This window comes from Diceros bicornis, chromosome 13, assembly GCF_020826845.1.
Source record: "Diceros bicornis minor isolate mBicDic1 chromosome 13, mDicBic1.mat.cur, whole genome shotgun sequence".
NCBI lineage: Eukaryota > Metazoa > Chordata > Mammalia > Perissodactyla > Rhinocerotidae > Diceros > Diceros bicornis.
In genome coordinates this window covers 8,925,212-8,949,208 of record NC_080752.1, presented here as the reverse complement: position 1 = coordinate 8,949,208, position 23,997 = coordinate 8,925,212, and the positions used below count along the sequence as shown (strand labels likewise).

Below are 23,997 nucleotides of genomic sequence, written 5' to 3'. Positions count from 1 at the left end.
TGGGTTGTCTTTCATTTTGATCCTGGGTTCATTTGCCTTGCAGAAGCTCTTTAGTTTGATGAAGTCCCACTTGATTATTTTTTCTTTTGTTTCCCTTGTCCAAGTAGACATGAAATTTGAAAAGATCTCTCTATGACCAATGTTAAAGAATGTACTGCCTATATTTTCTTCTAGGAGTTTTATAGTTTCAGGTCTTACTTTCAAGTCTTTGATCCATTTTGAGTTAATTTTTGTGTATGGTGAAAGAAAAGGGTCTACTTTCATTCTTTTCCATGTGGCTGTCCAGTTTTCCCAGTACCATTTATCAAAGAGACTTTCCTTTCTCCATTGTATGTTTTTAGCTCCTTTGTCAAAGATTAGCTGTCCGTAGATGTGTGGTTTTATTTCTGGGCTTTCAATTCTGTTCCATTGATCTGTGTGTCTGTTTTTGTACCAGTACTGTGCTGTTTTGATTACTATAGCTTTGTAGTATATTTTGAAGTCAGGGATCGTGATGCCTCCAGCTTTATTCTTTTTTCTCAGGATTGCTTTAGCTATTCGGGGTCTTTTGTTGCCCCATATGGAGTTTAGTATTCTTTGTTCTATTTCCATGAAGAATGTCATTGTGATTCTTATTGGGATTGCATTGAGTCTGTAGATTGCTTTAGGTAGTATGGACATTTTAACTATGTTTATTCTTCCAATCCATGAGCATGTAATATCTTTCCATTTCTTTATGTCATCATCAGTTTCTTTCAATAATGTCTTATAGTTTTCATTGTATAGGTCTTTCATCTCCTTGGTTAAATTTATTCCTAGATATTTTATTCTTTTTGTTGTGATTGTGAATGGGGTTGTATTCTTGAGTTCTCTTTCTGTTAGTTCTTTATTAGAGTATAGAAATGCAACTGATTTTTGTAAGTTGATTTTGCACCCTGCAACTTTGCTGTAGTTGTTGATTATTTCTAATAGCTTTCTGGTGGATTCTTTAGGGTTTTCTGTATATAAAATCATGTCGTCTGCAAACAGTGAGAGTTTCACTTCTTTGTTGCCTATTTGGATTCCTTTTATTCCTTTTTCTTGCCTAATTGCTCTGGCCAAAACCTCCAGTACTGTGTTGAATAAGAGTGGCAAGACTGGGCAACCTTGTTTTGTTCATGTTCTCAGAGGAATGGCTTTCAGTTTTTCCCTGTTAAGTATGATGTTGGCTGTGGGTTTGTCATATATGGCCTTCATTATGTTGAGGTACTTTCCTTATACACCCATTTTGTTGAGAGTTTTTATCATAAATGGTTGTTGGATCTTGTCATATGCTTTCTCTGCATCTATTGAGATGATCACTTGGTTTTTATTCCTTGTTTTGTTAATGTGATGTATCACATTGATTGATTTGTGGATGTTGAACCATCCCTGTGTCCCTAGTATAAATCCCACTTGATCATGGTGTATGATCTTTCTAAAGTATTGCTGTCTAGAAGGATGTGCAACTATGACATACAACTGTCTACTGGGGCTTTGGGGAAAAAAAAAAAAAAGGAGGAGGCTTGGCGATAGATGTTAGCTCAGAGCCCGTCTTCCTCAGCAGAAAGAGGGGGATTAGCATGGATGTTAGCTCAAGGCTGATCTTCCTCACACAAAAAATAAATAAATAAAGTATTGCTGTATTCGGTTTGCCAATATTTTGTATTGGCAAAGGATTTTTGCATCTATATTCATCAACGATATTGGCCTGTAATTTTTCTTCTTTGTATTGTCCTTGTCTAGCTTTGGTGTCAGGGTGATGTTTGCCTCGTAGAATGTATTAGGAATTGTTCCATTTTCCTCTATTTTTTGGAATGGTTTGAGAAGGATAGGTATTAGAACTTTTTTGAATGTTTGGTAAAATTCTCCAGGGAAGCCATCTGGTTCTGGACTTTAATGTTTTGGGAGGTTTTTTGATTACAGTTTCAATCTCTTTACTTGTGATTGGTGTATTCAAATTCTCTATTTATAGAAGAGATTTTTAATTGAGAACTGGCCAGGGAGATTGTAAGAATTTAGGAAAGCAGTCCTGTTAGTAGTAGGGGCACCAGAGTTTACCTAAAGTTGCTGTATGGGGCAAACCAGAATGTAGGACTTCAATCCATACAGATGCCTTGGAAATCTCAGAGGGTGGCTGTGGCATGAGCAAAGTGATACAGCTTAAAAAGTACAGATTAGTGTTTGCCTAAAACACAAAAACCAGAATCTTTGGTTACACAGTGGAGCCACAGAAATAGAAATTACCACTCATGGGCGTGGGGGGCCTATGAATAAGTATGCAGAACAGTCTATGAAAGGGTTTTTGTATTTAAGAAATGAAATTCTATATTTAAGTACTAGAAATGTGTTGATAGCAGACGTGGAAGATAATTTGACCTGAGGAGTGAAACCCAATTCTTTAATATTGTGGAAAACGATATGATTTAGCAAGACAGAGGAATATTATCCAAATATAGAGTGAAATATTTATTATCAGAACAAGATGTGTGGATTAGATTTTTAGAAGGATAAATGGCTGCTTCATAGAAGGAGAGAATCCATGAGAAAGGAAAATATATTAGATTTAGTTCTAGGTAATGAATAGACTGTTATGAAATATCTTTATAGGTGACTTTAATGCATGTAACACAACTCAATTCAAACTCCTGGCAGGAGAAGACAGGGTAAAGACCTCTTACTGAGGGGGCCGGCCCGATGGCATAGTGGTTAAGTTTGCACGCTGCGCTTTGGCGGCCTGGGGTTCGCGGGTTTGGGTCCCAGGCACTGACCTATGAACCACTTATCAAACCATGCTGTGGCAGGCATCCCACATATAAAGTAGAGGAAGATGGGCACAGATATTAGCTCAGGGCCAATCTTCCTCAGCAAAAAGAGGAGGATTTCCAACAGACGTTAACTCAGGGCTAATCTTCCCCATATACACACAAAACAAGACCTCTGACTGGGTTTTCCATAGACTTCAGGCCTTTGTTATGTGAGAAAGGGAGAGGGTATAAAATACAAGCTTAGAGGTTGGAACAGTGACTGTTGAGTTTCAATAGAGGAAAATTTAAGGTGATTGTTTTGGGGGCAAACAATTACAATTACACTATGCTGAGTAGTTTTTAGTAACACTTCTGTCTAGAGATCATTTCAGTTTGCTATCGTCGCCAAAAAAATGTCAAGCAAGTACACATACCATACAGAAGAGCTTTGGAATAAGGTGAGGAGGTGCCCTTGTCTAAAAGCAGGGTGAGTCTGTTCTTGGAATGCTTATATCGTTCTGGTCACATAATGAACCTGAAGAAAGGCCCAAGAAGGCTATGCCGTGGATCAAAGGAATGAATGGTGGGACTTCTTTGCCCTAGAAAGCGAGAAGATGTCAAGAAATATACCATCCCATGGTGCATGAATAAGTTATTGAAAATTCCTTTAATGAGTTATGTAAGTTGAATATAAAAGAGAGTTTAGATAACATCATGGATGATAAGCCATGACCTACTAGTAAAGACAACTAGGATGTTGAGGGAGACACAGACAACGATTACCTCTTTTGGAAGGGTTGCTTCAGGAAGGCTAGTCCAGTGTCCCATAGTCCACGCTTTGATGTTTCTAACAGAGACGGTACTAGTCTTGGTGAATTCTGTCTGTTCCACTGCAGAAATTGCAGTCCGGAAAGAGACTGGTTGGAAAATGTGTGCTGTGTATAAGCAGTGCTGCATGATACTGAGTATGATCTCTCTTTGGTCTTGTCTTGAAGTTGGAGTAGGTTGGAATTCTGCAGTACCCAGTGAGAGACTGTCATTAATTCATCCCTGTCACACCCTGTGGGTGTGGACATTTCCCTGACTTGCCACTGCATAGCCCACTGCATGCTGAGATCCCAGTGTACTGTCTCTAGAATATTCTTTTTTTTAAATTGAGTTAACATTAGCTTATAATGTATAAACTTCAGGTGTACGTCATTGTATTTTGACTTCTATATAGACTACACCATGTTCACTACCAAAAGTCTGGTATCCATCTGTCACTATACAAATGTCCCCCTTTACCTCTTTCGCTCCCCCTACCCCTCTTCCCCTCTGGTAACCACCAATCTGTTCTCTGTATCTGTGTGTTTATTTGTTGGATCTTCCACATATGAGTGAAATCATATGGTATTTGTCTTTCTCCATCTGACTTATTTCGCTTAGCATAATACCCTCAAGGTCCATCCATATTGTTGAAAATGGCAAGATTTCATCCTTTTTTATGGCTGAGTAGTATTCCATTGTGTATATTATACCACATCTTCTTTATCCATTTATCTGGCAGTGGGCACTTAGGTTGTTTCCAATTCTTGGCTATTGTAAATACTGCTGCAGTGAACATAGGGATGTGTATATCTTTTCAAATTAGTGTTTTGGTGTTCTTTGGATAAATACCCAGAAGTGGAATAGCTGGATCATATGGTAGTTCTATTTTTAATTTTTTGAGAAATCTCCATACTGTTTTCCATAGTGGCTGCACCAATTTACATTCCCATCAGCAGTGTATGAGGGTTTCCTCTTCTCCACATCCTCTCCAACACTTGTTATTTCTTGTCTTTTTAATAATAGTCATTCTGATGGGCATGAAGTAATATCACATTGTGGTTTTGATTTTCATTTCCCTAATAATTAGTGACGTTGAACATCTTTTCATGTGCCTGTTTGCCATTTGTATATCTTCCTTGGAAAAACGTCTGTTCAGATCCTCTGCCCATTTTTTAATGGGTTGTTTGTTGTTGTTGTTGTTAAGTTGTAGGAGTTCTTTATATATTTTGGAAATTAACCCCTTATTGGATATATGATTTGCAATTATTTTCTCCCAGTTGGTAGGTTGTCTCTTCCTTTTGTTGATGGTTTCCTTTGCTATGCAGAAGCTTTTTAGTTTGATGTAGTCCTATTGTTTATTTTTTCTTTTGTTTCCTTTGCCTGAGGAGACATATCCAAAAAGATATTGCTAAGACCAATGTCAAAGAGTGTACTGCCTATGCTTTCTTCTAGGAGTTTTGTGGTTTCAGGTCTTACATTGAAGTCTTTAATCCATTTTGAGTTAATTTTTGTGTATGGTGTAAGATAGTGGTCTACTTTCTTTTGCATGTGGCTGTCCAGTTTTCCCAACACTATTTGCTGAAGAGACTTTCCTTACTTTCCTTTCTCAATTGTATGTTCTTAGCTCCTTTGTTGAAAATTAGTTGTCCATAGATGTGTGGGTTTATTTCTGGGCTCTCAGTTTTGTTCCATTGGTCTCTGTGTTTGTTTTTCTGCCAGTGCCATGCTGTTTTGATTACTGTAGCTTTGTAGTATACTTTGAAATTAGGAAGTGTGTTACCTCCAACTTTGTTCTTTTTTTTTCAGGATCACTTTGGCTATTCGGGGTCTTTTGTTGTTCTATATAAATTTTAGGATTCTTTGTTCTATTTCCGTGAAAGATGTCATTGGGATTTTGATAGGAATTGCATTGAATTTGTAGATTGCTTTAGGAAGTATGGACTTTAGCTATGTTAATTCCTCCAGTCCATGAGCACGGAGCACGGAGTATCTTTCCATTTCTTTGTGTCTTCTTTGATTTCTTTCAACAATGTCTTATACTTTTCAGTGTACAGATCTTTCACTTCCTTGGTTAAATTTATTTCTAGGTATTTTATTCTTTTTGTTGTAATTGTAAGTGGGATCGTATTTTTGATTTTCTGCTAGTTCATTGTTAGTGTGTAGAAATGCAAGTGATTTTTGTATGTTCATTTTGTACCCTGCAACTTTACTGTATGTAGAATATTCTTGAATGCTTAAATACAGAATTTTGTTTCTTAAATATAGAGTAAAAAATTTCTTTTGTATAAAATCCTTTAAAATTCCTTTTCAAAACAGGAATTTGGTTGTTCTCGTGCAATTCTTTTTCATCAGGAGTTAGTTTTTATGGTCCCCATTTACTTTTCTTTGTGTTCATAAACCTAAATTCATAAATTCAAAATAAAGAGTAACTTGCCGCAACAATATAGGTGCATTAATGACGAGTTTTGAGTAATATGTTCTAGAGGAGTTTGTAGCTAAAGGAGTTCTGTGGAGGGTGGTGTGTTCTGTTTTTTGTTTTTTTTTTAAGCAACTCTGTTGAGATATGGTTCACATCCCATACAATTCACCCATATAAGTGTATAATTCAGTGTTTTAGTATATTCACAGATATGTGCAATCATCACAATGGTCAATTTTAGGACATTTTTATCACCTCAAGAAGAAACTATGTATGCTTTACCTAGCATCGCCTATCATCCTATTCCCTCCAGCCCTAAGCAACCACTAATCTATTTTCTGTCTCTATTGGTTTCCCTATTCTGGACATTTCATATAAATGGAATTATATAATATGTAGTCTTTTGGGAGTGGCTTCTTTTACTCAGCATAATGTTTTCAAGGTTTATCCATGTGTAGCATGTATCAGTGCTTCATTCCTTTTTATGGCCAGGTAATATTTCATTGTATGAATATACCACATTTTGTTTAACTATTCGTCAATTGATGGACATTTGGATTGTTTCCATCTTTTGGCTATCATGAATAATGCTGCTGTGAACATTCGTGTACAAGTTTTTGTATGGACATATGTTTTCAGTTCTCCTGAGTGTATGCTGAGGAGTGGAATTGCTAGGTCATATTGTATGTTTAATTGAGGAACTGCCAGACTTTTCCAAAGTGCCTGCACTATTTTACATTTCCACCAGCGATGGTCTTGGTTTTTTAAAGTAGTGGAATCAGTCCTTAATTTATCTCTTATAACTTTAAATTTTTAAAAGTGATTTAAGGGCCGGCCCCGTGGCTTAGTGGTTGGGTGCGCGCGCTCTGCTGCTGGCAGCCCGGGTTCAGATCCTGGGCGCGCACTGCCGCGCGCTTCTCTGGCCATGCTGAGGCTGCGTCCCACGTGCAGCAACTGGAAGGATGTGCAACTATGACATGCAGCTATCTACTGGGGCTTTGGGGAAAAAAAGAGGAGGAGGATTGGCAATGGATGTTAGCTCAGAGCCGGTCTTGCTCGTCAAAAAGAGGATTGGCACGGATGTCAGCTCAGTGCTGATCTTCCTCACAAAAAAAAAAAAAAAAGTGATTTAATTTTTCAAAATGTCTGATATATTATCTCATTTTATTCTTCTTTAGGGCATGTGAAGTTCTGTCCATAAAACTTGGTGCAAGACAAGTTGTATTCCTCTTTTTCTTTAAATTAAAATTAATTTATTCAAAGTTCCCACCTGCCTGGTTATATGAGAAGTATTTTATCCCAGTTATGATTAGGGCTCTTCCCACCTCCTACACATACATGCACACACACAGATCATTTAAGAATGTCATCCTGAGCTAGTGCCAGGAAACTAGGGGAGCACAGTCCCTTATCCCTCATCACTGCCATCACTGGATGCTTCCTCTGCCCCAGTCATTGTGTCTTGCCATCTGGTTAAATACTGCTGTTCCAGAAAATTCAGAGGTGTTCTTCACAGTAATCTTATTGACCACCAACAGACTCTGCGTCTTCTTGTCCTCCATCCAGGGTGCCTTGTGCATGGGGCACCCTTTTCTGTCACCCTGTCTCATACTTTAGCCAGGCTCTAGGGAAGCCTAAATTTTCCTTCAGGACTACTGCTTCAGCTTCAAAGTAGTTTTTCCTAGCCTCCTCTCTCAGGGACTGTCCAGTTTAATCCTCTCGTGGACTGCAACACAAGCTCTTTTCCTCTTAGAGGGTGGTAGTTGGGTTGAAAGGCTCATTAGAACCTTTAGAAAGGGCACCATGTATCTATATGTATATTTTTTTCCTGCTTGCTGGAGTGGCAGCTAGGTAAGGATATGCTGACACCAGCTGTTTTTTCTCTCTTGTTTTTCTTAAGATAACTTCAATGTAAGCTATGGGAATAGTATTTTTCCTGTTTTTTAGAAGAGAATACTGAGGCATAAGGAGAGCCTGATCAAGATCTCACAATTAGTAACAGAATGAGAACTAGGTATTGGGTCTTTTGATACTTTGCCTCAGATTTTTCCTCTAGAATGTACTGTGTTTAGTTGTGGTCTAGGCATTAATCAATAACAATAAGTTAAATATGAATTAACATACTTACAAAGTTACTTGAGCTTTTTCAAAATCATTTTTAAAAGATAGTCAGTTCCTGGCATTGTTAATAGATGTTAAGGACTCAGAACTATATAGTAGTATTTGAAATGGACTTTTGGGAGATTAGAAAAGTTGCCTATGTCAGAAGGCAGAGACCATCATAGATGGAGGGTGAACCAAAAACGTTCTTCTCTTTCTCCCGGATTTTCCTGGGTGTCCTAACGTTCCTTGTGGCAGAAAGGGAAGCTCAGTTTAAAAGGGTGATGGTTACAAGAAAATGGGGACTCAAGAGAAGATGTGGTGCAGTTTGTTCATTTCAAGCCCTTGACCAGGTGTGCTTGTCTCTTTACTAAAGAAAAGATCAGTTCTTTAAGAATAGAAAACTTTGGATGATAAGAATGTTTGGAGAGGGTATCTGGACATTTTGCTAAGAGAAGTGATGCTATGGGAGGGGGTTTGTTACTAAGTAAATTCTATCAAGATCATGTGTTAGATGCTTTCCAGCTTCACTAAGTAGAAAAAATGAAACCCAGGTTAACTGAAGGACATGTCTTACTGAGAAAGGCTATGAAATCTGTCTAAAAGAACTTTAAAATTAGGTGTGATGTCAAGTTATCTAAGTGTACTTGGGATCAGAGAGAGATACAAGATGACCTTGGAGTTGACCCTGAAGATTTTGTTAAAAACAGCCCACCAGCAAATATTTACTGGCTATTTATTGAATATCTGCTAGGTGCTTGCACTCTTTTCAGCATTGGGAATAGCATGAACAGGACAGAGCCCTTGCTTTAAAGCAGCTTACATTTTAGTGGGGGCGACAAACGTAAACAAGTGAAAATATAAAATAATGAATTTCAGGCAAGTGCTATGAATATGATAAAATAAGGTAAAATATAGAGAGTGACTGGCGGATGCCTTAGTTGGGACAATTAGGGTATTCCTTCCCGAAGAGGTGATGTTTATGATGAGACCTGGTTGATTATGAGCCTGAGTGGGGCATGGTGATGAATGAAAGAGTTTTTATACTCTACTCAAGTTTTAAACCATTAGCCATCTCAATGGAACTAAAATGTAATGGTTTATATCATTTTACATCTAAAATGTTGGTATACTTTAAAATACTGTGATTTGCCTTGTGATGAAGAAAATTCTTATTAATTACTCAGATTGCCACCTTGAATTTCTTGTGGCTTGCTTAAGTGCAAAAATAGACCTTGAAATTCTGTTTTAGAATTTTAAACTCAGTGTAACAGGCCACACAGGAATTGAGTCCTCTGGCTTAGTGGAGATTGCAAATGTGACACTATGCTCACCTAACTAATGATATGAGAAACAAATGTCTCACTGTGTTTGAGTGCAAATATGTGTGTGCTTATAAGTGATATAACCTTCTAGAAAAGGAAAGTGAAAAGTGAGAGAAGTGCCTAATTTCGGGTAGCTCTCTGTGTTTCTGCCTTTTTGCAAAAAGTTGAAGGAAAAGTAATGGGGAAACTAGTTTAGGGAAATCTCTGGCCACCCTTAGTAGGACTGGGGAAAATAAGAGGTTCCTGGACTCTGGAAGTTTGTTGGCTTGAACGAATCTACTTTGTATAGGCAGAGTTTGCACAGATACTGACACTGGTGTCTTCCCTCTGGCAGATGGCTCAATCACAAAGGAGTGAGACAGAAGCGCCTAAATGCCTGGCTGGGAATCAAGAATGAGGATGCTGATGAGTAAGTTGTCTCTGTACCTTTCTGTCAGGGTGCTTTGTTCCCAGTATAAGACATGGGCCTTTTTTATACATGCTAAATGTTGGTTCTCATTGTCACTTGAGGACATCGAATCAAGAACTTTGCACGTCTTTTGAATTGAATTGCCTAAAGAGTACCCTATAGGCACTTGAGTTCAGAGACCTGCCAAACCGCATGAAACCTGGATCCATAAGCATTGCTCGTTCACACATTCATGTGTCAGCTTTATTGGATGAGACATGCAAATTCTGTGCTTTCTGCACATAGCAAGTAATGAAGTTGTTAAAAAAAATCCAACTAGTTGCAATTTCACTTTGTCATTTTGTGGTTAGAGATTTAAAAGAGAGTTTTATTCATGAATTTGCTTTTAGATATAAGTAACCTGATTGTTAGAATAATATTTTAACATTTAATTTTTAGGACCTATTTTATCAATGAAGAAGATGAAAACCTGCCCCATTATGATGAGAAAACCTGGTTTGTTGAGGATGTCAATCGAGTACAAGCAGAGGACTTGCTTTATGGGAAACCTGATGGTGCATTCTTAATTCGTGAGAGTAGCAAGAAAGGATGTTATGCTTGCTCTGTGGTGTAAGTCTTCTCTGGGAATATGACCTTTTGAAAACGTCCACATTGATTAATAGGCAATCACTCCCTCATAAAATTCAGATCAAATTAGTTGAAGTACAGTAATGAGAACCCATGGCTTAGACCATTAATATTTATACAAAGAAAACGGTTGCTGTAGGAGAAATGATATCTGAAATTATTTTGGGGATTTGATTTAAATGATAAACAGATTAGGCCCTGCGGTGTTGCTGTTGGAGTTCAGGTATTTGTGAAAAGTAATATGAGATTGGTAATTGAAAAGATCACTTATTAGTAGTCTCCTGCATGCCTAACTTGGTCTTCATTGTCAGATTAAGGAAGGCTTGATTAAATAGAACTGTTTTTACTTCAGAAGAAAAACTCTACCTAAATTTTGTACTTAAATAGATTTCAAGGCCAGCCCCGTGGCTCAGCAGTTAAGTGCGTGCGCTCCACTGCTGGCGGCCTGGGTTCAGAACCCCGGGTGTGCACCGACGCACCGCTTCTCAGGCCATGCTGAGGCCGCGTCCCACATACAGCAACTAGAAGGATGTGCAGCTATGACATACAACTATCTACTGGGGCTTTGGGGGGAAAAAAATAGATTTCAGTTGGGGTAGTGTTGGAAAACGTTGGGTGTTTTCTATGATCTTATGACTTTGTTTGGAAAAGCCTATTTTCCTTTTAATGGCAAGTGAAATTCTGGGGACAGCTAACCATGCCTCAGTCAGATTTTGCCTAAATGTTGTGTATATTACCTAAAAAGGCAAATTTCTTCATTGACAAAGACCATACTTAGAGTGGAGGTATAGTATGATGGTAATGAGAGCAAGCTTTGGTGCCAAATATACCGTATTCAGATCCTGACTCTACTACTTATCAGAGGTGTGACCTAGGGTAAGTTTACTTAACTTTTTTGCCTCATTTCCTTATCTGTAAAATAAGGATAATAATAATATCTACTTGAGGGTTTTTGTAAGTATTAACTGAGTTAATATATGTAATGGAATGTGCTTTGATCAGTGGTGGCACATAATAAATAAATGTTACCTACTAATTTTATTATGATAGTGATGCTACTGAGGGACATGGCAGAAGGGAAGTGAAGATGACAAAATGCCTTTGCCCTCAGAGAGCAAGGTGGTGAGGATAGACAAAAGACACCCATATTAACAGAGTGCTCAGTCCTTTACATGATCATCTTGTCCTTAGTGGTCTACCTCTGCCATGGGTCAGAGTTTGAATCCAAATTTGCTTGGTTTCAAAGCCTGCATTTTTCTATCACACCATGCTTTCTTCATTTCACAATTAAATATCTAAGATAAATAGAATCGTGGTGAAGTAGGTATCGTTAGTAGGCTGTGCACATGAAGAACTGTTAATTTGGGTGGAGAAAGAGGGGGTTGGGAGGTTTTGTGGAAAAGGTGGCATTTGAGCTGGACTTTGAAAGGATGAATAATGGGATATCTATGGGCAGAAAATGGGAGAGGAGTTGAAAAGTGCATTGGATTACTGTTATCTATAGATGGAGCTACTTGAAACATTTCATTTCTCTCTGACCTGGGCTGCTCAAGTTATCTGAGTGGAAATGGCAGGAGAGGATAGTTTTTGCAGAATTTGAGGTCTTTTAAAAACAATAAAAAGAAGGAAGGCAGAAGGAAGGCAGTAAACCCAGTGCATTGGTCCCTCACCCTCACCCAGGATATTGGGTGGCAGCCTGTGGGTTAAGGACGTGGCTGGTGAAAGATGCTGCTCAGCAGCTCAGCTAATCCCTGGGAGACCAAGGAGCAGCTTGGGGAGCTGTATTCTTTTTCTCCTTCCCTTAGGCACAGATTTGACCAGACTCAAGTTCACAGCAGTATGGATTTCCCTTACCTCTGAAAGCCAACTGCAGTCATACATCTTATTGCAGTTCACATTGAGGATGGTTAGAAACAAAAGACTTCCACTCGTTTGCCAGCCGCTCCAGCTACAAGAAGCCTGCCTGCAGTGATCTCTCAGTATTCTTAGGACATTTGCTGAAGTAGGGATATGAATAAGTTGAGTTTTTTAGGAGACTGTCGTAGCAAAATTAAAATGATCATGTAGTAGGAAGTCAAGTTGTGGAACTCATTTGTTTTTCCATTTTAATTTCTGTTAATGACATCATAAAGAAGCCTAAGAAGAAACTGCTTAACTTGACAGCCTTCTCAGGCTAAAGACCTGCAGCCAGCAATGCCTGTTGTCCGCTACGTTAGGGAGTCACGTAGTGAGCACTTGTGATCCTTATTGTTGTTGCCAGTGAGGATAGAAAATTTGATTAGGGATAGAATAATAAGACAGGTCAACAAGGAAATAGAAGACTTGAACAACACTATAAAACAACTGGACCTAACAGACATCTCTAGAACACTCCATCTCACAACAGTAGAATGCATTCTCCTCAAGTGCACATGAAACGTTATCCAGGATAGACCACAGGTTAGGCCACAAGTTTCAGTAAATTTGAAAGGGTTGAAATCATACAAAATATGTTTTCTAACCACAATAGAAAGAAATTAGAAATCAAAAAACAGAAGGAAATTTTAGTAATTCACAAATGTGGACAGTAAACAACACACTCCTAAATAATCAATGATCAAAAAAAGAAAAGGGAGGGAGCTGGCCCCGTGGCATAGTGGTTAAGTGCATACACTCTGCTGCTGGTGGCCTGGGTTCGGATCCCAGGCGGGCACCGATGCACCACTTGTCAGGCCATGCTGTGGCGGCGTCCCATATAAAGTGGAGGAAGATGGGCACGGATGTTAGCCCAGGGCCAGTCTTCCTCAGCAAAAGGAGGAGGATTGGCTTGGATGTTAGCTCAGGGCTGATCTTCCTCACACACACACAAACACACTAAATAAATAAATTAATTAATTTAAAAAAAAAGGAAAATTAGAAATTACTATGAGCTGAGTAAAAACAGAAACACAACACATCAAAACTTAAGGAATGCAGCAAAAACAGTGCTAAGAGGGAAATTTATAACTGTAAACATTTATATTAAAAAAGAAGCTCTCAAATTAAAAACCTTCTTCCGCCTTAAGAAACTAAAAATGAAGAGCAAACTAAACCCAAGCAAGCAGAAGGGAGGGATTAATAAAGATTAGAATGGAAGTAAATGAAATAGAGAATAGAAAACAATTGAGAAAATCAGTGAAACCAACAGTTTTTTGTTTGCCATTAGCTTGGAGTATTGTCTTCCATCCTTTCACTCTGAGCCTGTGCTTGTCTTTAGTGCTAAGATGTGTTTCCTGAAGGCAGCATATTGTTGGGTCTTGCTTTTTAATCCATCCTGCCCCTCTGTATCTTTTGATTGGAGAGTTCAATCCATTTACATTTAGGGTAATTATTGATACATGAGGGCTTAATGTTGCTGTTTTGTCACTTATTTTCTGGTTCTTTTGCATTTCCTTTGTTTCTTGTCCCATTTGTTTTGGACTGCCAATTCAGTTTGGTTGTTCTGTCTTATGATTCTTCTAGTTTTCTCTTTGTTTATCATATGTGGTTTTGCTTTGATTATTTGTTTAGTGGTTACCTTGAGGTTTGGGCAAAAAATCTTGTGTATGAGATAGTCCATTATCTGATGGCCTCCTATTTCCTTATACTAAGTCAATTCAGTCACTTTCCTCTTCCCCTTCTAAGTTGTTCTTGTTATACCTTATTCTATCTTGTGTTGTGGCTGTGTGTTTATAGTGATGAGGTTAAATTTATTTTTGGTGAATTTCTTCCTTTGATCTTTGAGTTTAGTATTTAAGTGGTTGCTAACCTATTCCGGTAAAGATCTACTATTTCTCTGATTTTGTCTACCTACTTTTCTCCTTCCTCCAAGCTTTGTGTTCCCTTTCTCTTCCTTTTTTCAGGCCTGAGGGCCTTCTTGAGTATTTCTTGTAGTGGGGGTCTCGTGGCCATGAACTCCCTTAGCTTTTGTTTATCTGAGAGAGTTACTATTTCTCCATCATATTTGAAGGATATTTTTGCTGGATAGAGTATTCTTGGCTGAAAGTTTTTGTCTTTCAGTATTTTGAATATATCATTCCAGTCTCTTCTAGCCTGAAAAGTTTCTGTTGAGAAATCCACTGAGAGCCTGGTGGGAGTTCCTTTGTACGTTATTTTTTGTTTTTGTCTAGCTGCCCTTAATATTGTTTCTTTGTCGTTGACCCTGGCTAGCCTTACCACTAGGTGTCGTGGTGAAGGCCTTTGTCTGTTAATATATATAGGAGTCCTGTTGGCTTCGCTTACTGGTATTTCCTGCTCCTTCCCCAGATTTGGGAAATTCTCAGCTATTGTTTCCTTGAATAGGCTCTCTGTTCCTCTTTCCCTCTCCTCTCCCTCAGGAATACCTATAATTCTTATGTTACATTTTCTAATAGAGTCAGATATTTCTCGGAGTCTTTCTTCATTTCTTTTTAGTCTTAGTTCTCTCTCCTCTTCCATCTGGAGTATATCTGTATTCCTGTCCTCTAAAGTACTAATTCTTTCCTCCATATTGTCAGCTCTGTTCTTTAAAGATTCCAGATTCTCCTTTATCTCCTCCATTGTGTTCTTCATCTCCATCAGCACTGATTGGTTTTTCTTTATGATTTCAATCTCTTTTGTGAAGAAACTCCTAATCTCATTGAATTGTTTGTCTGTGTTGTCTCGTATTTCGTTGAGTGTTTTTATGATAGCTATTTTGAAATCTCTGTCATTTAGTTTGTGGATTTCTGTGTCTTTGGGGTTGATTTCTGGGTGCTTGTCATTTTGTTTCTGGTCTGGTGATTTCATATATTTTTGCATCGTGGTTCCTGTGTTGGTTTTGTTTTTCCTCATCCTGGAAATCTCTGGTTGCAATTTCCACCTGCCGCCACTGTCTGGTGGTAAAGGGTTGTGTAGTCTAAGCCCCCTGCGCTCTGCCCCGGTTTTTCTGCTGCAATCCGCAGTTTTGTTTTTTTTTTTTCCCCCGCTGTGATCCACGGGTCCAGTCTTTTGATCAGATCTGCCTGGGATCACTAGGTCTGGTATGGTCGGTTGAGCTGCAGAGTCCGGGTTGCAGGGAGGGGGGAGCTCTCTCTTTTACCCTCTGGGTCCCTGACATGGGAGGCTTCTCGATTGCCCCTCTTTATCCGCTCTCTGGGGTGCTCAGATGTTGATGGTAGCCCTGTGGCTCCTCTGAGTTCTCTGTGCGGGAGTTTCCCACTGGCTGAGAGAGTCCAAGAGCCACGGGTTTCCCCGCTGAGGGCCGCCCCTCCCCCTTCTCTGGGAGCCGCGCGGACCTGGATCGCTGATCTGTTGGGGAGAGAGAGGAGTTCTCCTTACCTCTCCCCACTTCCTCCGGGGGCCCAGCACATTCCGCTCTCAGATGTGCGGCAGTGTGGATCCCTCCGCTCTAGCTTTTCACTGTCTGGGATTCCGTTGTTGGTCTGTGACTGTTGCTTTTGTTGTATCTTGTCGGGGGAAGAGTTCACGGGAAAGCTCACTCCGCCATGATGCTGACGTCACTCAAACCAACAGTTTTTTGTATGAACAAAATTGACAACCTCTAGCTAAACTGACACACACACACACACACAAAAAGAGAGGGAGAGAAGACACAAATGACTAAAATCAGGATGAAAGAGAGGACATTACTTGTAGTCCTTACAGAAATAAAAGAAGATAATGAGGGAGTACTATAAACAATTATATTTAAACCTATGGAAATGGACAAATTCGTGGAAGTACAAAAAACTGACATAAGAGGAAATAGAAAATCTGAATAGAGCTATAACAAGTAAAGAAATTGAATTATTAATTTAAAAAACTACCCACAAAGCAAAGCCCAGGCCCAGTTGACTTCACTGGTGAATTCTACCAAATATTTTAAAAGGAATTAACACAAGTCCTTTACAAGCTCTTCCAAAAAATAGAAGAGGGGAGAACCCTTCCCAACTCATTTTACAATGGCAATATTACCCTGACACCCAAATGAGACAAAGATATCACAAGAAAAGGAAACTGTGGACAAATATCTCTTATGAATATAGACATAAAAATCCTCAACAAAATACTGGCAAAGCAACTCCAGCAACATGTAAAAGGGATTATATACCGTGACTACATAGGATTCATCCCAGGAATGCAAGAGTGGTTCAACATTAAAAAATTAATATAATACACCGTATTAATAGTATAAAGGACAAAAATCACATGATTATTTCGGTAGACTCACAAAAAGCATTTGACAAAATCCAACACTCTTTCATGTTAAAAAACACTGAACAAACTAAGAATAGGAGGGTACTCCCTCAACCTGCTAATGCGTATGTATGAAAAACCCACAGCTAATATTATACTTAATGCAGAAAGACTGAATGCTTTCCCCTAAGATCAGGAAGAAGACAACGATGTCTGCTCTCACCACTTCTAATCATTGTACAGAAAGTTCTAGGTAGGGCAATTAGGCAAGAAAAAGAAATAAAAGGCATCCAGATTTGAAAGGAGAATCTACATTATTAGAGCTAATAAATGAGTTCAGCAGGGTTGCAGGTTAAAACAGGATACAAAAATCAGTTGTATTTCTATATACTAGCAATGAAACATCTTAAAATGAAATGAAGAAGACATGCTATTTATAATAGCATCAAAAATGATAAAATACCTAAGATTGAAACAAAAGTGCAAGAGCTGTACAATGAAAACTGTAAAACATCACTGAAAGAACTTAAGACCTAAATAAATGGAAAGACATCCTGAGTTCATAGATCAAAAGACTTAATGTTGTTAAGATGGCAATACTTCCCAAATTGATCTACCTGTTCAGTGTAATCCCTATCAAAAATCCCAGCTGGATTTCTGCAGAAAATGATAAGATGATCCCAAAATTCATATGAAAATGCAAGGGATCCAGAAGAGCCAAAATAATCTTGAAAGAATAGAAAAAAGTTGAAGTACACCTCCTGATTTCAAAATTTACAACAAAGCTATAGTAATCAAAATTGTCAGGTACATAAGGATAAACATGTAGATCAGTGAATAGAGTTGAGAGTCAAGAGATAAAGCCAGGGCTGGCCCGGTGGCGCAAGCGGTTAAGTGCACGTGCTCTGCTGCAGTGGCCCAGGGTTCGCCGGTTGAGATCCCAGGTGCACACCAACACACTGCTTGTCAGGCCATGCTGTGGCAGGCGTCCCATGTAAAGTGGAGCTAGATGGGCATGGATGTTAGCCCAAGGCCAGTCTTCCTCAGCCAAAAAAAAAAAAAGGAGGATTGCCAGATGTTAGCTCAGGGCCGATCTTCCTCACACACAAAAAAACAAATAAACTCTTACATTTTTTTTTTTAATATAATGTGCCTTTTTTTTTTGTGAGGAAGATCAGCCCTAAGCTAACATCCATGCCAATCTTCCTCTTTTTTTTTTTTTTTTTGCTGAGGAAGACCAGTCCCAAGCTAACATTCATTGCCAATCCTCCTCCTCTTTTCTTTTTTTTTTTTTCCCTTTTTCTCCCCAAAGCCCCAGTAAATAGCTGCATGTCATAGTTGTACATCCTTCTAGTTGCTGTATGTGGGACGCGGCCTCAACATGGCCTGACAAGCGGTGCATCAGTGCGCACCCGGGATCCAAACCCAGGCCGCCAGTAGGAGAGCGCACGCACTTAATCGCTAAGCCACGGGGCCGGCCCCAAACCATTACATTTTATGGTCAGTTGGTTTTCAACAAAGGTCTCCAGACCATTCAATGGGGAAAAAATAGTCATTTCAACACATGGTGCTGGGACAGCTGGTAAGCCACATGCAAAAGAATGAAGTTGGACCCCTGACTCTCACCATATACAAAAATTAACTCAAAATGGATCATAGACCTAAATGTAAGAGCTAAAAGTATAAAACATTTAGGAGAAAACATAGGCATAAATCTTTGTGACTTTGGATTAGGTAGTGGTTTCTTTACACACTAAAAATACAACTAACAAAAGAAAAAATAGATAAATTGGATTTCACCATAATTAAAAACTTTGCATCAAAGAATACTATCAAGAAAATGAAAGGACAACCCACAGAATGGGAGAAAATATTGCAAATCATGTATCTGTTAAGCAACTAGTGTCTAAAACATAAAGAACTCTTAACGGTAAAAAGACAAATACCCCAATTTAAAAATGGACAAAGTAGGGGCCGGCCCGGTGGCGCAAGCGGTTGGGTGTGCGCGCTCCGCTGCGGCGGCCCAAGGTTCGCTGGTTCGGATCCCGGGCGTGCACCTTCGCACTGCTTTGGCAAGCCATGCTGTGGCGGCGTCCCATATAAAGTGGAGGAGGATGGGCACGGATGTTAGCCCAGGGCCGTCTTCCTCGGCAAAAAAAGAGGAGGATTGGCAGATGTTAGCACAGGGCTGATCTCCTCACAAAAAAAAAAAAAAAAAAAAAATGGACAAAGTAGTCAAAATAGACATTTCTCTAAAGAAGATATATAAATGGCCAATAAACACATGAAGAAATGCTCAACGTCGTTAGTCATTAGGGAACTGCAAATGAAAACCACAATGAGATACCACTAGGATGACTATAATAGAAAAGATGGACAATAACAAGTGTTGGCAAGGATGTGGAGAAATTGGAACCCTCATACACTGCTGGCGGGAATATAAAATGTTGCAACCACTTTGGAAAACAGTTTGGCAGTTCCTCAAAAAGTTAAACAGAGTTACTGTATGACTCAGCAGTTCTACTCCTAGGTATACATCCAAGAGAACTAAAACCATATGTTCATACAAAAACTTGTACATGAATGTTCAGAGCAGCATTATTCATAATAGTCAAAAAGTGGAAACAATGTAAGTGTCCATCAATTGATGAATGGATAGACAAAATGTGGTATATCCATACAATGGAATATTATTCAGCCATAAGAAGAAATGAAGTACTGATGCATGCTACAACATGGAAGAACTTTGAAAATGGTGTGCTAAGTGAAAGAAGCCAGATGCAAAAGGTTGTGTGATATTGTATGATTCTGTTTATATGAAATGTCTAGAATAGGTAAATCCATAGAGACAGAAAGTAGGTTAGTGGTTGCCAGCGTCAAGGGGGAGAGAGGAATACAGAGTGACTGCTAATGGGTTCATAGTTTCTTTTTAGGGTGATGAAAATATTCTGGAATTAGATAGTGGTGATTGTTGCATAACCTTGTGAATATTCTAAAAACCACTGATCTGTACACTAAAAAAAAAAATTCAGCTTGTTCTGCCCCTCTCCAGTGCATTCTTGCCTAATGAAGATGCAGGCTGAGTGTTAAATGCAGCCATCCATTTAGCTCCACCAGGTCTTGGTGGGAGGTGAAGGGTATCTCTGTGACAAGTCTATGAGGGAGTGAGGGGGACACACATGGATGTGACATGTTACAAGCTTTGATTGACAAAACATTTTTGTTTCTTCTCCTTTGTAGAACAGTTGTCTCAGACAATTGCTCTCAGGTCATTTAGGTCCCTTTATCTATTGTTATCTGCCTTAATTCTCTATGGTGTTTGTGTGTTGTATCGTTGCAGTGCCGATGGGGAAGTGAAGCACTGTGTGATCTACAGCACTGCTCGGGGCTATGGCTTTGCAGAGCCCTACAACCTGTACAGCTCACTGAAGGAGCTGGTGCTCCACTACCAGCAGACATCTCTCGTTCAGCACAACGACTCCCTCAACGTCAGGCTTGCCTACCCTGTCCACGCACAGATGCCCTCACTCTGCAGATAAAAAGGAAGTGGGAAGAGAGGTGGCTGTCTAGCATTTTTTTCTACAGTTTTTATTAGACTATGAGGGCATTCTTTCTACGTAGACTGCTTGTTTTGCACAAGAAGTGATTCTGTGAATGTGAAGTGGAGAGGCCAAGCAGCAGCTGGCCAGGATGGGGGCATAAGGGGCCTGAGCTTCTCTGGGACTGAGCCATGCCGCTGCACTGACATAGGAAACTGGAAGCAGAGGTTGTTTTTTGGAAAGTCTGTTTCCTTGGAGTTCTTATTTTGTTTAGCCAGGCACCCTCAACAGAACACATTAGGTTGATGGGGGCAGGAGGTTGTATCTGGAAGCCCCTCAAGCGTCCATGTCCCCTTCTGGGCTTCGACTCTGAGAATGCGGCAGGGGCACAGCTCTGTTGGGAGTTCTGTTTTGATCTGGCAGTCTCTCTTCCTCCCAAAAAGAAGGCTGTTTTGGTTCTGTGGTAGAATGGCATTTGTGGAAAAGACAACCAAAGGAAAACGGGGCAGCTTGGGATGGGGTTTCATTTAAAGAATCTTAGTCAAGGGGGTAAAAAACCTTCAACTGAAGGTACTTTATTTCTTAACCAACATAATTTAGGCATCAGCATCTCAATAGCTCCTCCCTCTAAAGGTTTTTGTTGAGAAACCAAATTGATCCCAGCAAAACAATGTTTGTTGCCAGACTAAGGTCTGATGGAGGAAGGCAGCACTAGTATCTGAATGCATGCTTCTGTACCAAAATTTGAAAGTAAAAGGAAAACTAGAGTTTATTAGTTTCAGCAAACACTAAAATTGCTCCGTGTAAGTCCTGCCCTGCCCTTGTTTCTCAGAGATGAGGAATAGTGTTCTTTTTTGTGGGCATGGTGAGCTTTGGATCATAAAATGAAGTTGGTGCTTGTGTGGTGTTTCCTTAGCCTAAAGAATGACCTGTTGTTTGAAACAGTTGTAACTTGTTGTATGAGTAAAGAAAAGGTGCAATCCAGTGCTTTTAGGTGGCTCGATATACCAAATAATGATGTAGAACAACATCCGTATTCTATGTGCTTCCCCAAGTTTAAGGGCCCTGCAGAAACAGTAAACGTGGTTTATATTCCCTTCATCTCGTTGTCCTTTGCTGGGTAGGGCTTAGGGGAGCCATAGGTGGCGAAGGCTGTAGCAGGAAGGCAGCCAGAATGTGGTCAGGGACCTCAGTAGATCACACACCCAGGGGCTCTGGTGTCCAGGGCAAGGGTCGTGCCACATTACCCATGTGCTTCCGTACAGTGGTTTCTGAAACTTTTGCAACGAGAGCAAAGGATGGCTTGGAGTTTAGACTGTTAGTAGAAGCGATCTGGAAGCTTTTGTCTTTGTCTTTTTTGTGATCCTGCCATTAAGATGACATGCAGACTGTCCTCACGCTCCAGTGGCCCCGATTTTAGGCCAGCAATCTTCTGCTCCATGTGGTTTAAGCCTTCCAGCTGAGTGAAGCTAGGCAAATGGGGTTGGGCATCAACTCCTACCTCCGTTATGCCCCACCCCCATTAGTCAACACTCATTTGACAAATAGAGTCCAGCTGCCTCTGAGCCAATCCTGGAACCATAATAGACTCAGAGTGAGTCAGCTGTTTGAGCCCAAAGCTGTGCAGTCAGGCATCCTGGCTGAGCTGGAGAAGAAGCCAGTATCTTGGTGCCTAAAGCTTACAGCTAGGAAAGCTCTAGTTTGGAGGATGAAAGAAACAAATACAACTTTCCCTGAACTCTCATCTTGGTTACAGGGTCTAGAATGGACCATGACGTAGAAATAGACACAGATTAAAATTTTTGGAAAAACCTCCAGATTTACTAACAATGAGGATTGGAAGGAAAGGGCATATCTTTGGCTTTTCTTTGGTTATGTTGCAGTTTCAGGATTGGGTGAAGCAGACAAATGAACCCCCTCCAGTGTCACTCTTCTGACTTAAGCCCTTAACTGAGTCATCCAACTGCACATTCCTTCCCCAAATTACCAGATTGAAATCTTGATGAAAGTTTTACTGAGTAATGCCAGGCTAATTGCTGCTTGGCACACCTGGATGGCCTCACACCTGATGCTGAACCTGCTTAAGCAGTTGGATGCTCAAGATTAGGTGCAAAGAATCCCTCCTTTCTGGTACTAAAATTTAGTGTGTTTTGAGTGTCTCTTTTAAAATAAATGCAAATGAGAAGAAGGACACACACCTGTAACATTGAGCCGTATGCTGCTCCTGGTCAGGCAGACGTTAAGAGTGTGCAGAGGGAGAGCTAGCACCATCTATTATCTACACTTGGGCTGGCTTGTGGAGAAGGGCTGCTTTTTTTCAGTCCTACATTCCTTCACTTTTTGTTTCTTTCTAGTTCTTTATTCTTGAATTTGTTACTTTGTGAGACCTAAAACCTAGGGATCATTTGAGAAGTTGGAAATTATCTTTTCTGACTAGTTACCGCATGATTTGCTTGATCCTGAGCCAGTGGAAATGGCATAGGGACCAGTCTGCTAACCACCTGGAGGGGTACTATGCAGCTCTTTTATTCTATGGTCTTGGCCCCCTTCATCTGAGTCTAGCTCTGTGTCCTGTCCTGTGATCTGGGCCCTGGGATTCTCTCTCTTGGCATCCTAACTGCAGCCTCACTGAGGCACAGGATAAAGAGATCAAGACCAGAGGGGATCATTGTTTTCCTGGCTAGAGAAGCCAGCCACCAACATGGAAGCAGCTTGGGGCTGGCTGGACACAGGTCCTAAGCCCATCTTTTCCAGACGGAGCTTTCATCACAGAACAATGCTCTGTCCCCACTTGGCCATAGATGCTAAACCTTGGCCGTGGCTCAGGCCTGTAAGGGCTAGCTGTGTCCTTACCACTGATTTGGCCAAGTTTGAGGACTTCTAATGCTTCCCCTACCTGGTCTCCAAGCCTTGATGGGACCCCCCACACACACACTTATTTTGGACCTCATGTGCTCTGAAGAAGCTTTGAGAGCCAATGTGGTGTCTGTCTTCCATGGGTCTCCTCTTCTTGCTGCAAGGATCAGGCCTCATGGGTCCTCTTGGGCCAGAATTGCATCTGGGAAATTCCTGGTTTTCAAGGTGGTCTCTGTTGCCAGTTAAGAGTCCAGAGTAGGCCTCTGTGAGGCTTCAGTGGCCTCAAAGCAGAGGGTCCAGATGGGGGCCTGGCTGGGCCCTCTGTTGCCAACTGCTCAGCCTTGCTCTAGCTCCAGCCACTTGTGACAAACAACCTTGTTTCCTTACAAATTCCAGCATGTGACTTTGGTGCCCTGTTGTTACTTGTGAAGAACCTCTTCTGTTGTCTTTGATGTAGTCAAAAAAATTCATGTAGTTTACGTAAAAAATCTGATTCACAAGGAAGCCAACTATATGTCTTGTGTTGGGACAGTTCATAACGTAGTTCCTAGACCACTTTTGCAAATTGTCTTGTCACCAGATGTGTTCAGACATTGCTGTGCAGTTGTGGGGGAGGGTGGGGGGAAGGTGAGGGGAGATACTTTTTGGTCTTTTTGTTTTTTACCTTCCCCAAGAGGGGACAGTCTGGCCAACTTGCTCCAGTAATGCAATAAAGACATTGCAATAAAGCACCTTTCTTGTCCTCATACTATGGAGGGGTGGGCTGGGGGCAGGGGGCAAAAGGAAGAGGACTCGGGTGTTGAAAAGCTCTGAAACTCCCAAACCTTCTCTCCCATGAGCACCAAAAGATTGGTCCTGGCGCTGAACTGGGGGCACAGAGGCTCTTCTTCCCCTGAAGAAGAGGAAGTCGATCCTAACAGGCATGATGCCAGAATCCCATCCACCCAACGCAGGACACAGGGAGACTCGGAAACTAACCCTGAGTGTTCAATCTGAGAGCCATTCCATCCTCACA

At 40.4% G+C, this 23,997-nt stretch overlaps 1 protein-coding gene across 3 annotated transcripts in view; it reads left to right on the top strand.

Annotated features, from left to right (window-relative positions):
- Positions 1–23,597, top strand: part of PIK3R3 (phosphoinositide-3-kinase regulatory subunit 3) — a 117,629-nt gene extending 94,032 nt beyond the window's left edge. For all 3 annotated transcript variants that reach the window (XM_058552298.1, XM_058552296.1, XM_058552295.1), the window contains 3 exons: positions 9,733–9,807; positions 10,246–10,416; positions 19,928–23,597. In XM_058552298.1, the coding sequence (XP_058408281.1) occupies positions 9,733–9,807; positions 10,246–10,416; positions 19,928–20,126 (445 nt within the window). In that variant the 3' untranslated portion in view covers positions 20,127–23,597. The remainder of the gene's footprint in view (positions 1–9,732; positions 9,808–10,245; positions 10,417–19,927) is intronic.
- Positions 23,598–23,997: the final 400 nt, after the last annotated feature.